The sequence below is a fragment of the Nannospalax galili genome, unplaced genomic scaffold, assembly GCF_000622305.1.
Source record: "Nannospalax galili isolate Female #2095 unplaced genomic scaffold, S.galili_v1.0 scaffold154, whole genome shotgun sequence".
Lineage (NCBI taxonomy): Eukaryota > Metazoa > Chordata > Mammalia > Rodentia > Spalacidae > Nannospalax > Nannospalax galili.
In genome coordinates this window covers 821,474-837,120 of record NW_008335281.1, presented here as the reverse complement: position 1 = coordinate 837,120, position 15,647 = coordinate 821,474, and the positions used below count along the sequence as shown (strand labels likewise).

The 15,647-nt window shown below is 44.9% G+C and overlaps 1 protein-coding gene across 1 annotated transcript; it reads left to right on the top strand.

Moving 5' to 3' along the window:
• Positions 1-5,784: 5,784 nt before the first annotated feature.
• LOC108490665 lies at positions 5,785-8,273 on the top strand (the record flags this gene model as incomplete). The annotated part of the gene is given in 5 exon segments (XM_017797319.1): positions 5,785-5,852; positions 6,514-6,694; positions 6,815-7,061; positions 7,305-7,842; positions 7,889-8,273. Coding segments are annotated over 5 exon segments (1,419 nt in total), but the record flags the coding sequence as incomplete, so codon positions are not given.
• Positions 8,274-15,647: the final 7,374 nt, after the last annotated feature.

Below are 15,647 nucleotides of genomic sequence, written 5' to 3'. Positions count from 1 at the left end.
TCCAGGTTCCTGCCCTGAGTTCCTACCTTGGGTTCCCTGATGAACTGTGACCCAGGAGATGTAAGATAAATAAACCCTTTCCTCCCCAAGTTGGTAGTGGCCAGAGTGTTTTGTCACAGCAATGAAGAAACAAACTAGAACACTGGATTATATACCAGATATATAGCAGATACATCCTATTCTGTTGGTTTACATATCTGGTTTTTTTTTTTTGTCAATGCCAGTTTCTGTTCATAAGTATTCTATAATATAATTTGGATCAGATTTTGCAATACCACCAGCATCACTCTTTTAGCAAAGGACTTCTCTGGCTATTTGGGGTCTTTTGTGTTTCCATATGAATTTTAGCATCATTTTTCCTAGGTCTGTGAAGAATGTCATTATAATTTTGATAGGAATTGCATTGAACCTGAAGATTGCTTTGGGTGATAAAGCCAATTTCACAATATTAATTCTGCCTATTCATGAGCCTGGAAGTTCTTTCCATCTTCTAATATCTTCTTCAATTTCTTAAGTGTTTTAAAATTTTCATTATAAAAGTCCTTGGTTTCATGTCCTTGGTTAATTTTATTCTTTGTAGGTTCTGTTAAGCTGTTGTGAATGGAATCTCCTTCCTGCATGTCTTCTTGCAAATTTGTTGTTAGTAATATAGAAAGGGTACTTATTTTTGTGTGTTAATATTATCCCTTGATACTATGTTCTTTTTCTTTATTTATTTTTGTTTTATGTGTATGGGTTTATTGCCTGCATGTGTATAAGTGCACTCATGTCATGCAATGCCCAAAGAGGTCAGAAGGGACATCAGATAGCCTGGAATTTGGAGTTAAGGGCAGTTGTTAGCTGCCATATGGGTGCTGGGAACTCAACCCAGGTCCCCTGGAAGAGCAGCCAGTGCTCTTAACTACTGAAACATCTTTCCAGCTCCATCCCTTGATACTGTGTTGAAAGTGTTTATTCGCTCTAAAATTTTTCTGGTGGAGTCTTTGAGCTTTTTAGTACAGGATCATGTAATGTGAAAATAGGTACAATTTTACTTTTTCATACTTGTATCTTTTATATATTTTATATATCTTTGTCGTATTATGATAGCTAAGGCTTTGAGTGCTATTTTAAATAAAAAACAAAGAGTTTCCAACTTTAGAGGAAATGCTTTCAGTTTATTTCCCACTTAGTATGTTGTATATCAATTATATCTATAAATATATAGATTTATTATGTTGAAATATGTTTGTCCCATTCATTTTCTTTAGAGCTTTTATTATGAAGAGACATTGAAATTTATCAAATGCTTTTTCTGTGTCTGCTGAGGTGACCATGTGATTTCTGTCCTTATGTCTATTTATATGCTATATTAAATTTATTGATTTGTGTATACTGAACAAAGGATGAAACCAAATTATTCATGATGCATGATCTTCTTAATGTATTCTTCCCTATGAGATATATATATTATACACACATATATGTATTTGGGATGGGCTGGCCAGGAATCTCTTGAGATCTGCCTGTCTCCACCCCTCAACTTAAGGTGTTGTGGAATTTTGTTTGTAAGTATTTTATTGAGAATTTTTGTGCCTATATTCATCAGGGAAATTGGTCATGTTCTTTTCTTTGATGTGCCTTTATTTATTCTTTACCCAGTTTAAACCTCAGTTTAATAATGATTAAAAATGCAAAGAAACAATATAAAAAGCCATAAGGGCAAAACATCAACTCATCTACAAAGGCATACACATCAATGTAACATCAGATTTCTCTTCAGCAATGTTAAAAATGGGGAAAGCATGGAATGATATATTAAAAGTCCTGAAAGTAAACAATTGCTACCAAGACTGGTATATAAATAAGGCTGCCTTTTAAAATTGATGGAGAAAAAATAAGTAAATAAAATAAAATTGATGGAGAAATAAGAGCATTTCCAGATAAGCACAAACAAGGCAATTCATGAAAATGAATTCAGCACTGTAGAGAATACTTAAAGGAATGCTATGCACAGATGAAGAAGAAAGGCAGTCTGGTTCATAGGAGCATAAGAAATAACAAATTACATGAGAGGGACAGATGGGCTAAGAAGGGCTAAGAAGGAACCCATCATGTCCAGCACAGTAAACCAGTACACTCCTAATAGTAGTAGGGGAGGAAGAAAAGAAACCCAACTACCAGAAACACAGCCAGCAAATCTATAGAAATTACCAAACCCTTCTTGAATGGTCTCAGATCACCACTTAAAAGCCACACTAGCTGACTGAATTACAAAACAAAATCCAACTCTGTTTTCTACAGGAAACACACCTTGCTGTCAAAGACTCCCACAAACTGAGAGTCAAAGAATGGAAATTAACCTATCATGCCAAGGGAAGCCCAAAACAAACTGGTTTAACTATTCTGACAGAATAGATTTCAAACCAAGACTAGTCAGAAGACATAAAGAAGGCTAATACATATCAGTTAAGGGACTTTGTCAAGAACATATAATAATTTAAGTATACATGCATCAAATGTTGGGGTTTCTAATTTTATAAAATGTGAATGGTCAGATGGGTCCTGAAGTAGTAATGAGAATGAATTCAACACTCACTCTCTTAGGTCCTTCAACCTAAAGACCAACGAAGAAATTTCAAAGCTAAACCACATTACAGATCAATTGAATTTAACAGGTATCTACAGAATTTTCTGTCCGACAAGATGAAGTGAACGTTTTTCTCAGCACACACATCATTGTCCATAAAGGAAGCCTTCACAAATATAAAAAGAATTAATATAATTTCTTACATCTTATCAGATCATACTGAAATAAAACTAGAGAACAATAATAGCCAGAGAGACCACAGAAAATGTACAATAACTGGAAGATGAAATACACTTTAAAAAATATTTTTATATATTTATTTATTTTACATGTATGTTATGCCTGCATGTATGTAAGTGCACTCATGTTGTGCACTGCCTGAGGAGGACAGAAGAGGCTGTCAGATCATCTGGAACTGGAGTTATGGATGGTTGGTAGCCGCCATGTGGGTGCTGGAAATTGAACCTGGATCCTTTGTAAGAGCAGCCAGTGATCTTAAACATGAAGCCAACTCTCCAGCTGAGCAATACTTTTTAATGAACACTGGAGTCATGGAAAAGATCAGCAAAGAAAAACTTAAATTCCTGGAATCAAATAAAAATGTTAACACAACTTACTAGAATCTCTGAGATAAGGCAGCTGAGGTGAAAGTTTTAGCAATGTGTTAACATTAAAAAAAAAAAATCAGAGTGGTAGCATACACCTTTAATCCTAGCACTCGGTAGGTAGAGGCAGGTGGATCTCTATGAATTTGAGGCCAGCCTTGTCTGCATAGCCAGAGCTATACAGTGAGACCCTGTCTTAAAAACAAGTCAGGTATCGTGAATAAATAACCTAATTATACAACTTAAAGTCTTAGAAAAACAAAAAAGTCAATCCCAAACCAGTAGGTGTCAAGAAATAATGAAAATCAGGGCCAGTGAGATGGTTCTTGAACCAAGCCTGATGACCAGAGTTCTACACACACACACACACACACACACACACACACACACACACACGGTGTGGGGGGAGACAGAATAGATAGATAAATAATGAAAAAAATTGAAAAGACACAGTAAAGATCAGGGCAAAAATTCACGAAATAGAGACTAAAGGAACAATGCATAAAATCAATCAATGAAAAGTTCTTTTATTTTTTAAAATATTTTTATTTATTATTTTTATTTTATGTGTATGCATGTATTGCCTGCACATAGGTAATTGCACCCGTGTCATGCAATGCCCTCAGAGAACAGAAGAGGCTGTCGGATCCCCTGGAACTGGAGTTATGGACAGTTGTTAGCTGCCATGTGGGTGCTGGGATTTGAACCCGGGTCTTCTGCAAGAACAACCAGTGTTCTCAACCGCTGAGCCATCTTTCCAGCCCCATGTTGGTTCTTTTAAAAGATAAAATAAGATTGACAAACCCCTAGCAAAACTAACCAAAAGAAAGAATATTCAAATGAGTAAATTAGAGAAGAAAATTTGTTAGAACAGACTACACTGAAATCCAGAGGCTTTGAAAGCATTATTACTCAAAACTGGAAAACCTGGTAGAAATGGATAAATTCCTAAACACACATGATGTACCAAAACGAAATCGAGAAGATGTAAACAACTTAGATAGATCCATAACAAGTAATGAAACTGAAGCAGTACTGTAATAAAAAGTCTTTCCAGGAAAAAAACAATGGACAAGATTTGATTCCCTCTCAAGTTCTACCAAACCTTTAAGAAAGAGCTAACAGCTACACTTCTCAAACTGTGCAACAAAATAGAAAGGGAAGGGATACTACCAACTTCATTCAATGAAAGCATTGCTATAAAGGTGTGGGCAGGATGGAGGGAATCATGATGCAACTCTGGTCTGAGAATCCTGAGTGAAGAGAAGACCTGGAACCAGAAAGAAGAGAGGGTGAGGCAGAGCAGGCAACCCTAGAGTAATCATCACCTTCTGTTGAGGGTACAGACTCCTTCCACTTGTAAGAAACCCTCGGGGCTCATCCCCTGCCCCTGTTCTTCTGCCACAACCCCTAGGGGACTATGGTAGAAAGGACCCTGTTAGAATAATCTATTCTTATCAGCCCTCCAAGGCAGAGCATGGGGGAGGGGAAGTGCACTTGTGAAGCCCTCCTCCTTGGCCCTCTGCCCTGGACTCCTGAAACCCCTGCCCCTCTTTAGGAATAATGGCTCTTTCTCGCTTCTGTAAACAGCTTGATTGCTAGGCTGAAAGGACTCACTGCACTGACCCCATTTTGACTAGTTGTTTCACGCAAGCCTGGACCTGTCCAGGCATGTCATAATCTCCACCTACTACCCGGACCCAAGGAGGCCATAGATCAGGCAAGCGCAGGCATATCACAGCCTTATAAGGTAGAAATAGAGACTTCTGGCCCCACAGATAACAGTCAGTACATTCCACAGCTCTGAGAGTAGCACCCACAAATGAGAAGCCCCCAGGACTGCATCCCTTATAACCAAATCAAAAATGTGTTGGCGTGCACGGGCTCCTCGGGCCAATCAAAGTGTGACTCTGTTATTCCCCTCCTCCCTTTGTCTAAAACCTATAAAGTCCTTCCACTTCCTGTGATGGGGCTCTCAGACAGACTTGCCATGTTAGCTTGGTCTGGGAGCCCGAGCTTAAGCCTGAGTAAAGACTCTTTGTTCTTGCATGCTCTCTGGACTCTGTGGTAATTCTTGGGGATCCGTTCACTGGGCACAACATTTGGGGGCTCGTCTGGGATCCCCAAGACCCACCCCCCCACTGGACCCCAGAGTACTGAGTCTGCCTTATCCGATCGGTGAGTGTCTCGTCTTTGTGTCTTTCATCTTTGCGCGCTTCTGGTTTTGGGGCCCAGTTTTCAAGTTGCCTGTTGGAGGTCTAGGCGGATGCACTGGAAGGCCCCAGGCTGTGGGACTCAGGAGACATCCCGGACCCACCAGATAAGGATTGGATTCCCCTAGTAGACTTGGAAGGACGAAGCGGGTCGTGCCTGCTGGGAGGCGAGAGGCCATCGTCCTATTTTCAGTTTAAGGCGCTAGTTAACCTCGTGTTATTTTCCTATGTGGTTGTGCTTTCTGTTGTGTTTGTGATTCTTACTGTGTTAGAAGAAATGGGACAGAGCCAAGTAACCCCTCTCAGCCTTTTTCAGGATCATTTCTTGGGATTCAAAGCCAGGCTGAAAGCCTGGGGCTGTGAGTGAAAAAAGGGAAGCTCTTTATGTTTTGCAGGAATGAATGGCCAACCTTTGGGGCCAGTTGGCCTGAAGAAGGGACGTTCGACCTGCCCACCATCTACAGAGTAAAGGATATAATTTATGGTCATCCAGGCTACCCTGATCAGGTCCCTTACATCACAACTTGGCAGGTTATGGTGGAGGAGCCTCCAAAATGGTTAAAGCCATTCCTTCTTCCTCTCCCCCCATCCCAGCCCAAATTCGACTGTCCTCACCCTGCGTGAGGAAGAGTGGCAGGAAAATGAAACTAAACCCTCTGCCCCTCTCTACCCTGTCTTGCAAGGAGGCACAGGGGAAGAACTTCTGCTTGAGCCACTCCCATCAGCCTGCCCCACAAGCAGAACCCCAGGACACTCCAGGGGAGACAGAGGCAGCCCCACCCCAGGAGGCGGAAGAACACCCTCCCCAGACATGGAGGAGGGTCCAGAGGGGGCAGTCACAGCTGGTGGCAGACTCTACTGTCCTCCCCCTTCAGGCTGTGGGGCCACTCACTGAAGCAGGGGACCAACAGATGCAGTATTGGCCATTTGCAACTAGTAACCTCTACAAATGGAAGCTGCAGACAGCTACATTTTCTGAAAAACCCCAAGGTCTAATTGATTTGCTAGAATCTGTTCTGTTTACCCATCAGCCCACTTGGGATGATATTCAGCAGCTTTTGCAGGTCCTGTTCACCACTGAAGAAAGAGACTAGATCCTAGTTGAAGCCTGCAAATTGGTCCCTAGGGTGGACGGGAATCCTACCACCAACCAGGCACTGATTGATGAAGCTTTCCCTGTGATTAGACTGAATTGGGACTTCAATATGGCTGAAGGTGAGGAGAGGCTCTGGGTCTACCGCCAGACTCTAATGGGGGGTCTCCGGGCAGCCACAAGGCATCCCACCAATTTGGCCAAGATTAGTGAGGTGCAGCAAGGGAGAACAGAATCACTCACAAAGGATCCTTGAGACGTTCTGTACCTATACTCCAATGGACCCGGAAGCCTCCAAGAACAAAAATGTAGTGATCCTGGCATTTGTTAACAGTCAGCACCCAACATTAGGCACGAATTGCAGAAATTGGACAGTCTGGAAGATAAAATCCTGCCAGAGCTTCTGGCAGTGGCTGAGAAAGTCTACAATCATCGAGAGAGTCCCGAGGACAAGCAGGCCCGGGTCGCCACTGCTACCAGCGCCAAGCAGACCCGCGACTTTGCCAAGATCCTCCTGGCTACATCGACCAGGTCCCCAGGTGAAAGAGAATACCAGCTGCGATGCCTATCTGCTGAACAAGGTAGGAGATGCCCGGAAGGGCGAACAAAGTTGTTAAAAAACCAATGTGCCTATTGTAAGAAAATGGGCCATCAGAAGAAGGAATGTCCAGAAAGACCGGCCGGGCAGGAGAAGGTCTGTGAAGGAATATAAGTCCTGGAAATTGGGGAATGGAGCGAATAGGGAGGACCCCTCCCCGAGCCCAGGGTAACTCTCAGAGTGGAGGGGATACCTGTGAGTTTCCATGTAGACACAGGTGCTCAACATTCAGTGTTAACAGAGACCCTAGGGAAATTGTCAAACAAAAGGTCTTGAGTACAGGGAGCGACTGGCATGAACCAATATTCATGGACCACCCAAAGGAAAGTGGACTTAGGCACGGGCCGGGTGTCCCACTCCTTCCTAGTCATGCCAGATTGCCCCTACCCACTCTTAGGTAGAGACTTACTTACCAAAATTGGAGCCCACATCCATTTTTCACCTAATGGTGTTCATTTAATAGATAAAGGAGGCCACCCCATTCAGGTACTGACCTTGCAACTGGAAGACGAGTATCGACTGCACCAAAAACTGGATCCACAGCCAATGGAGGAGATTTCTGTTTTGCTGCAGGAATTTCCCCTGGCCTGGGCTGAGACTGGAGGGATGGGGCTTGCAGCCCACCGGCCACCCATCTGGATGGAGCTGAAATCAGGAGCCCTTCCGGCTCAGATGAAGCAGTATCCCATGTCCCATGAAGCCAGATCAGGGATTACCCCACAAATCCAGAGGCTAAGAGACCAGGGCATCCTAGTACCCTGCAGGTCTGCATGGAATACATCTCTCCTCCCAGTAAAAAGCCAAAAGCAGGTCTACATGGAATACACCTCTCCTCCCGGTAAAGAAGCCAAACTCAAACAATTACCGGCCAGTATAGGATCTGAGAGAAGTAAATAAGCGGGTCATGGATATCCATCCCACGGTGCCTAATCCCTATACCCTCCTGAGACCCTTGCCGCTCTCCAGGAGCTGGTATACTGTACTAGATTTAAAAGACACCTTCTTTAGCCTGCTCTTAGTCAAGGACAGTCAGCTATTCTTTACCTTCGAATGGCAAGATCCAGAGGTCAGTTTCAATGGACAACTGACCTGGACTCACCTGCCTCAGGGATTCAAGAACTCGCCCACTCTCTTTGATGAGGCACTTCATGAAGATCTGGGTGAGTACAGGCTGGAACACCCCCAACTCACCCTATTGCAGTATGTAGATGACATCCTGATAGCTGCCGATGACACTCTACTATGTCAGCAAGGGACTAAGGATTTGTTGGTGACTCTAGATAGGCTAGGATATCGGGCATCCACTAAGAAGGTACAAATGTGTCATCAAGAAGTGATTTATCTAGGGTACATTCTAAAAGAAGGACAAAGATGGCTCACAGATGCCAGGAAAGAAACAGTGCCAAAGATTCCAGTCCCCAACTCCCGGAGAGCAGTGAGAGAGTTTTGGGGGTTGGCAGGGTTTTGCTGCCTCTAGATCCCAGGGTTTGCTGAATTGGCTAAGCCTCTCTATGAGGCTACAAAAGAGAATGAGACTTTCGTTTGGATGGGGGAAAGAGAAAGAGCCTTTAATGAAATTAAGCAAGCCCTCCTGATGGCCCCAGCTTTGGGGCTTCCCGATGTCACCAAGCCTTTCCACCTCTACATAGATGAAAAGAAAGTAATAGCCAAAGGAGTCCTGACTCAAACGTTAGGACCCTGGAATAGACCAGTGGCATGCTTGTCTAAGAAACTTGATCCGGTAGCTGCAGGATGGCCGCTGTGTCTGCGGATTATAGCTGCTACTACCCTTCTAGTCAGGGATGCAGCTAAATTGACATTAGGGCAAGAACTACACATCACCACTCCTCATGCTATCGAAGGAGTTCTTAAGCAGCCACTGGACTGCTGGTTGAGCAACGCCCGAATAACTCATTATCAGAGCCTACTCCTTAACCCTCCAAGAATTCAGTTCCTCCCAAGCACCGCCCTTAACCCAGCCACTCTGATGCCCGACCCTGACTTGGACGCACCCCTGCACGATTGCATGGGGATCCTGAGCCAGGTACATAGGATCCTGAGCCAGGTACATGGACTCAGAAACGACCTGACCTATCGGCCACTCTCCGATGCAGAAGCTACTTGGTTCACCGACAGTAGCAGTTTCATGAAGGATGGGCAGAGGTATGCAGGGGCAGCGGTGGTAACTGAAACTGAGACTGTTTGGGTGGCGGCTTTGCCTGTGGGAACCTCAGCTCAGAGGGCTGAAATGATAGCTCTGACTGAGGCCCTTAGGCTTGGAAAGAACAGATGATTGAATGTGTACACAGACAGCTGATATGCCTTTGCTATGGCACATGTGCATGGAGCCATCTACCAGGAAAGGGGGCTGTTCACAGTGGAGCTATTAAAAATAACAAGAAATTCTTGACTTGTTGGCAGCTCTATGGCTGCCCAAGAAGTTGGCTATTATCCACTGCCCCGGGCACCAGAAAGCTAACACAACCATAGCTCAAGGAAATCAGAGAGCAGACTGGGTTGCCAAAGAAGTAGCTTTGGAGACCTTCCAGATTTTGCCAATCCAACTGCCAGATCCTGCCCCCCCATCCTACCTGATCAGTCTCATTACTCCCCAGTGGATATAAAGTTGATACACAGACTTCCAAAGGCTCAAAAGGTCGGTGTTTGGTGGTATACAGGAGACTGCAAAATTATTCTGCCAAGTGACTTGGCCAGGGACCTCCTCACACATATCCACCGAACTACTCACCTGGGCATCAGAAAAACAGCCAATCTTCTAAGGAATGCTCATTTAAGAGTTCTGAATCTCCACCCCCTTGTTGATATGGCCGCCTCTGCATGTCTTAGTTGCAAGCTAACCAATGCTGAAACTTACCCTAAGGAACCAGGGGCTCAAACAAGGGGCTCCAAACCTGGGGCCCATTGGGAAATGGACTTCACTGAGATTAAACCAGGCAAGTATAGTTACAAATACCTACTAATTCTGGTAGATACTTTTTCAGGATAGACTGAAGCCTTCCCTACCAGGCATAAAACCACTCAGATGGTGGCCAAGAAATTACTAGAGGACATCTTACCCAGGGGCAGTGGCCCAGGTGCATGGGGACATATGGCCCTGGCTGAAAGCCATCTATGAGACCACTCCCCCACCTATCCCCCACAACTACCAGCCTGGCAATCAGGTCTATGTCCACAGACATTGCTGAGAGACCCCAGAACCCCATTGCTGAGAGACCCCGGAACGCCATTGGAAGGGACCCTATACTGTGATCCTGATGACTCCGACAGCTCTCAAGGTCGACGGAATCACCTCCTGGATCCACTACTCTCATGCCAAGACAGCAGACCCTGAGTTGACTGAGACTCCAGGAGAGGATAAGTGGACTACCTCACCTGGCCCGCATAATCCCCTTAAGCTAAGATTCTGAATGGGCCCCTAAAAATGTAATGGCCAATCCTATTGATATCTTGACCTACTGCCCTGAGAGAGCAGAGGGCAACCCCCATGTACCGTGCAAGTTAACCTGGTTTCTCTTGGACAGGGAGACACATTATACTCTAAGCCAGATCACACACGTGACCCCCGAGGGCACCTGGTGGCCTGACTTATACTTCTGTCTGTGTGATTTAAATCAGGTTTATAATTCAGCACAACAGGACCTGGCTAGGAGACATGGGTTTTACGCATGTCCAGGCCACCGTAAGAACAAGAGGGCATGTGGAGGCTGGAAGTCCTTTTTCTGCAAAAGTTGGGACTGCATCACCTCCAATGATGGGGAATGGAAATGGCCAGTGAAAAAGACAGATTTAGTTTCTTTTGCCTATACTAACCCCATCCACTATAGGCCCGTCCCTCAAGGGAAACAGCCCTGTGGGCTGCGCAGTCTAGACCAAATAAAAGTCACATTCTCCGCCAAAGGAAAACGAGATGGATGCTGGCAAAATGGCCTAAGATGGAGTAAGGTATATTATAAATATGGAGGACATGCTGGTTCCACCATCGTAATTAAGCTAAAGGTGGAACCGATAGAGCAACCATTGATGGTAGGCCCTAACAAAATACTTAACCTCCCTATGCACCCCACACAGGCGACCATCTCAAAACTTCACTCCACTGCAACCCTACCCCTAGGAACCCCAGGCCACAAAGTCTCCCAGGACTCCGAACCCACGCAAACCCTGACCTCAGCACCTAAACTTAAACCAGGGACAGGGAGACGCCACCCCAAGCCTGACTCAGGTGAGGGACTGCATCCCATGATGGATCTACTACAACAAACGTACTTGGTCCTGAATGCCACGAGGCCTGATCTCACTAGCTTGTGCTGGTTATGTTATTGTTATGACATAACACCCTCCTACTACGAGGGGATAGCTGTGAAGGCCAATGTGGCTCAGACAAAAGAGCCAAATCAGTGCCACTGGCAGTCCCCCTGTCATCCTATAACACTACAACAGGTGATCGGGTGAGGACTATGCATGGAAATGTAAGTGAGGATAAAGCGACCCTTTGCAATGGGACCCTTGGTGGGCGTGTTCCACCAGCCTAACTCCTTGAGCATCTACAGCTGTCCTCAAACTGGAGGGTTTTGTGTCCTTGTCTGCCTGGTGCCCTGGCTCCTATATCACGATGGGGACGCATTCCTCAGTCACCTCGAGGGGAGGGTTGGTCACTGCCACAGGCCTCACTCTTAGCTTACTTCTGGGTACTAGCTTGGCAGGGATAGGGACAGGGATGGCTTCATTAATCACTCAAGGCAAATACTATTCAGATCTAAGGGCTGCCATTGACCTGGACATTGAGCAACTTGAGAACTCAATCTCTCATCTACAGGAGTCTCTCTCATCTCTCACTGAGGTTGTATTACAAAACTGGTGAGGGCTGGACTTGATTTTCCTGCAGCCAGGAGGGCTTTGTGCGGCCTTGGGGGAGGAATGCTGTTTTTATGTTGACCATTTATTCAGGGATAGTCAAGGAATCTATGGCTAAAGTAAGGGAAGGATTAGCAAAGAGGAAGCGAGAGCAAGAGGCCCAGGAAGGATGGTTTGAGTCTTGGTTTAATTCATCTCCCTGGCTTACCACTTTGCTCTCAGCCTTAGCTGGACCTATAATCCTCCTCTTATTACTGTTAACTGTTGGACCATGCATCATCAATCGGTTGGTTGCCTTTGTCAAAGAACGGGTGAACACAGTACAACTCATGGTTCTGAGGTCCCAGTATCAGGCCCTAGAACCCCTCATCAGGGACCCTAACCTGGACCCAAGATTGGGTCCTCTCTAAGCTACAAAGAAAAGGGGGGAATGTGAAGCCCTCCTCCTTGGCCCTCTGCCCTGGACTCCCGAGACCCCTGCCCCTCTTTAGGAATAGTGTCTCTTTCTCACTTCTGTAAACCACTTGATTGCTAGGCTGAAAGGACTAACTGCACTGACCCCATTTTGACTAGTTGTTTCACGCAAGCCTGGACCTGTCCAGGCATGTCATAATCTCCACCTACTACCCCCACCCCAGAAGGCCATAGATCAAGCAAGCCCAGACATATCACAGCCTTATAAGGTAGAAACAGAGACTTCTGGCCCCACAGATAACAGTCAGTACATTCCACAGCTCTGAGAGTAGCACCCACCAATGAGAAGACCCCAGGACTGCATCCCTTATAACCAATCAATTAAAAAATGTGTTGGCACGTGCAGGCTCCTTGGGCCAATCAAAGTGTGACTCTGTTATTCCCCTCCTCCCTTTGTCTAAAACCTATAAAGTGCTTCCACCTCCTGCGATAGGGGCTCTCAGACAGACTTGCCATGTTAGTTTGGTCTGGGAGCCTGAGTTTAAGCCCGAGTAAAAACTCTTTGTTCTTGCATGCTCTCTGGACTCTGTGGTAATTCTTGGGGATCCGTTCACTGGGCACAGCACACTCAGGGGACAAGCAGGAGATGTGCTGTGGTGACATTGTAAAAATCTAGGACTTTAGCCGGGCGTGGTAGAGCAGCCTTTAATTCCAGCACTTGAGAGGCAGAGGCAGGTGGATCGTGTGAGTTCAAGGCCAGCCTGGTCTACATAGTGAGTTCAGGTTAGCTGGGACTACAGTGAGACCCTGTCTCAAAAAGACAAAAAAAAAATGTAGGACATTTTTCATTATAGTCACTGTTGGCGGGCATTTATACAATTTGTGGTTCTATGAGTATGTATTGTTTGAGATCCTGTAGGAATTGAGTTTTTAGGTTTTAGGTTTTTGGTTTTGGGGTTTTTTTTTTTTTTTTTTTTGAGACAGGATCTCCCTGTAGCCCCAGGAGGTCTGGAACTCCCTATGTAGACTGGGCTGGCCTTGAACTCCAAAGTGCTGGATGAAAGGTGTGGGCCACCACACCTTGCTAGTTTTTAGTATTTTTTAAGCCAGAGAGAAAAATTACAAAACGTGGGAGATAGGCATTTAAAATCTATGTTCTGTAAAAAACAAAAAGCTAACACTAGGTATAGTGATGTGTGCTTGTAATCCCAGCACGGAGGATCATGAGTCTGAGGCTAGATGAAAGTTTCTGAGTCTCATTCTGAATGCCTCCCTCTAAAAGGCTGCCTCAGAGCTGCAAGATCAGCACCATTGTGATTATTCATCACCCACCTTCTACCAACATTTACCGAGTCTCCACCGTGCTGGGTGAAAGCAGTAAGTGGAACAGAAACAATCTCTGCCTCTTTGACACTGACAGTCTAGGAGGTAAGTGGGTGAAGTGATGCAGAGAGTTAAGTTGTTCCATGGACTGTTTGTAAAGGCAATCGCCAAGGACACAGAAACACATGAACACTGAGTATCCAAAACAGAGCTTTAGATATGAAAATGAGCGAGCTTGTGGAGCAGCTGTGCAAAGAGCCAAGTTTCTTAGTGTGTTTTCTCAATCCTAAAAGAAAGATCCATATAATTGAGCCATTATGTTTCTGTAAGAGCAGAAAACTTGGTATTTACAGGAAAAACACTGCTCTTGGCATAGCACATCATAGTCTTGACTCTGAGCTGGGACATTTCAGGCAGCATTGGTGTAGTGTTGCATGGCTGCGTGCACAGTGCTGAGTTCAGAACCAAGAAGGAAAAGTCCTGTGATTCAACACAGGTGAACACTTCCAGGAACACCTTCAATTCATTACATGTGCGATTTTCAAAATTTTGTTATGGTGCATTTAGAAATCTTTTGCTGTTGCCAAATTGTTCATGACCTCCTGCCCCCCGCATTCAGTTTTGCACTACCCCCATATTTTGGTCACCATTCACAGTTTAAGAAACTTTGCTCTAAACTTTGTCATTACCAATATCTGCACTTTTTTTTTTTTTTAAATAGCCCTGACTAGCCTGGAACATGCTATATAGACCAGGCTGGCCTTGATCTCACAGAGATCCATCTGCCTCTGTCTCCTGAGTGCTGGGATTAAAGGCCTGTGCTGCCATACCCAGTTTGCATCTGTTCATAATCCTCAGTTGCCCTGAGTCAAATCTTGGCTCACCTTCAACTCCCATTTCTCTCCCATGCCCTACATCCATCCCTTTACCATTGAGTCCTGTCAGCTTCTTGTGAACATGTCCAAGCTTGATGGTTTTGTACCTTCTCCATCACTATGGTTCCTATACATCAGGATTTTCCAGACAAGCATAACCAATAAGAGATACAGAGAGATGCCCATTACATATGCCTTGTATATTAAAGGAATTGGCTCATACACTTACAGAGGAGGGAAGTCACAATATCAGTAGCTAGCAGGCTATGGACCCAGGAGAAGAATAATACAGTTTTAGGCTGAGTCTAAAGGTATGGGGGCAGGGGGTTGGGTGGGGAGCCAATAGGGGGAAGACTGCTAAGACCAAGTCCAAAGGCAAGAGAATACCAAATGTCTCATTTCAAAATCAGGCAGACATAAAGCACATTCATCCTTAGTCTTTTTGTTTCATTAGGTCTTCAGGGGATGGGATGAGGGCCACTTGCATTGGGGAAGGCAATTTGCATTACTGAGGCTACCAATCCAAATTTAATTCTGTCCTAAGTCACTCTCACAAGAATAATGTTTGGGCATGCTGTGACCCATCAAGTTGACACAAAAAGTTCATTGTCACAGTTTAATAACTTGTTGATACGCTTCTCTTTGTCCTTTGCCTCAACGTTAACAGTGGAGGGTGGAAAAGTCCTATCAAGTCTCTGTTGGAAACTTCAATGTGTCACATCTCAGTTGAAGTCAATTGAGACTACTACCAAGGCCTAGCTGCTTCTCTAACCCCAGCCCAACTTACTCTATGCCACCTGTGTATTCTACCTGCATTAATGCTTCTCAAGGAAGTCAAGGGTCTGGAGCCATCAGGGTCTTTACATTTGCAGTTTCTTAGGTTTCAAAGGGTCTAGATCCAAGCGTTCACAGACACTGCTTCCTCTCTCAGTGGTTTTACAATAAAGCCATTTAAGAACACATAGCACCCTTCAACTTTGTTTCATTTCCTTTTAAAATAATCAGGGCAGCTGGGCATGGTGGCTCATGCCTGTAATCCCAGCACTTGGGAGGCAGAGGCAGGCGGATCTTTGTGAGTTCAAGGC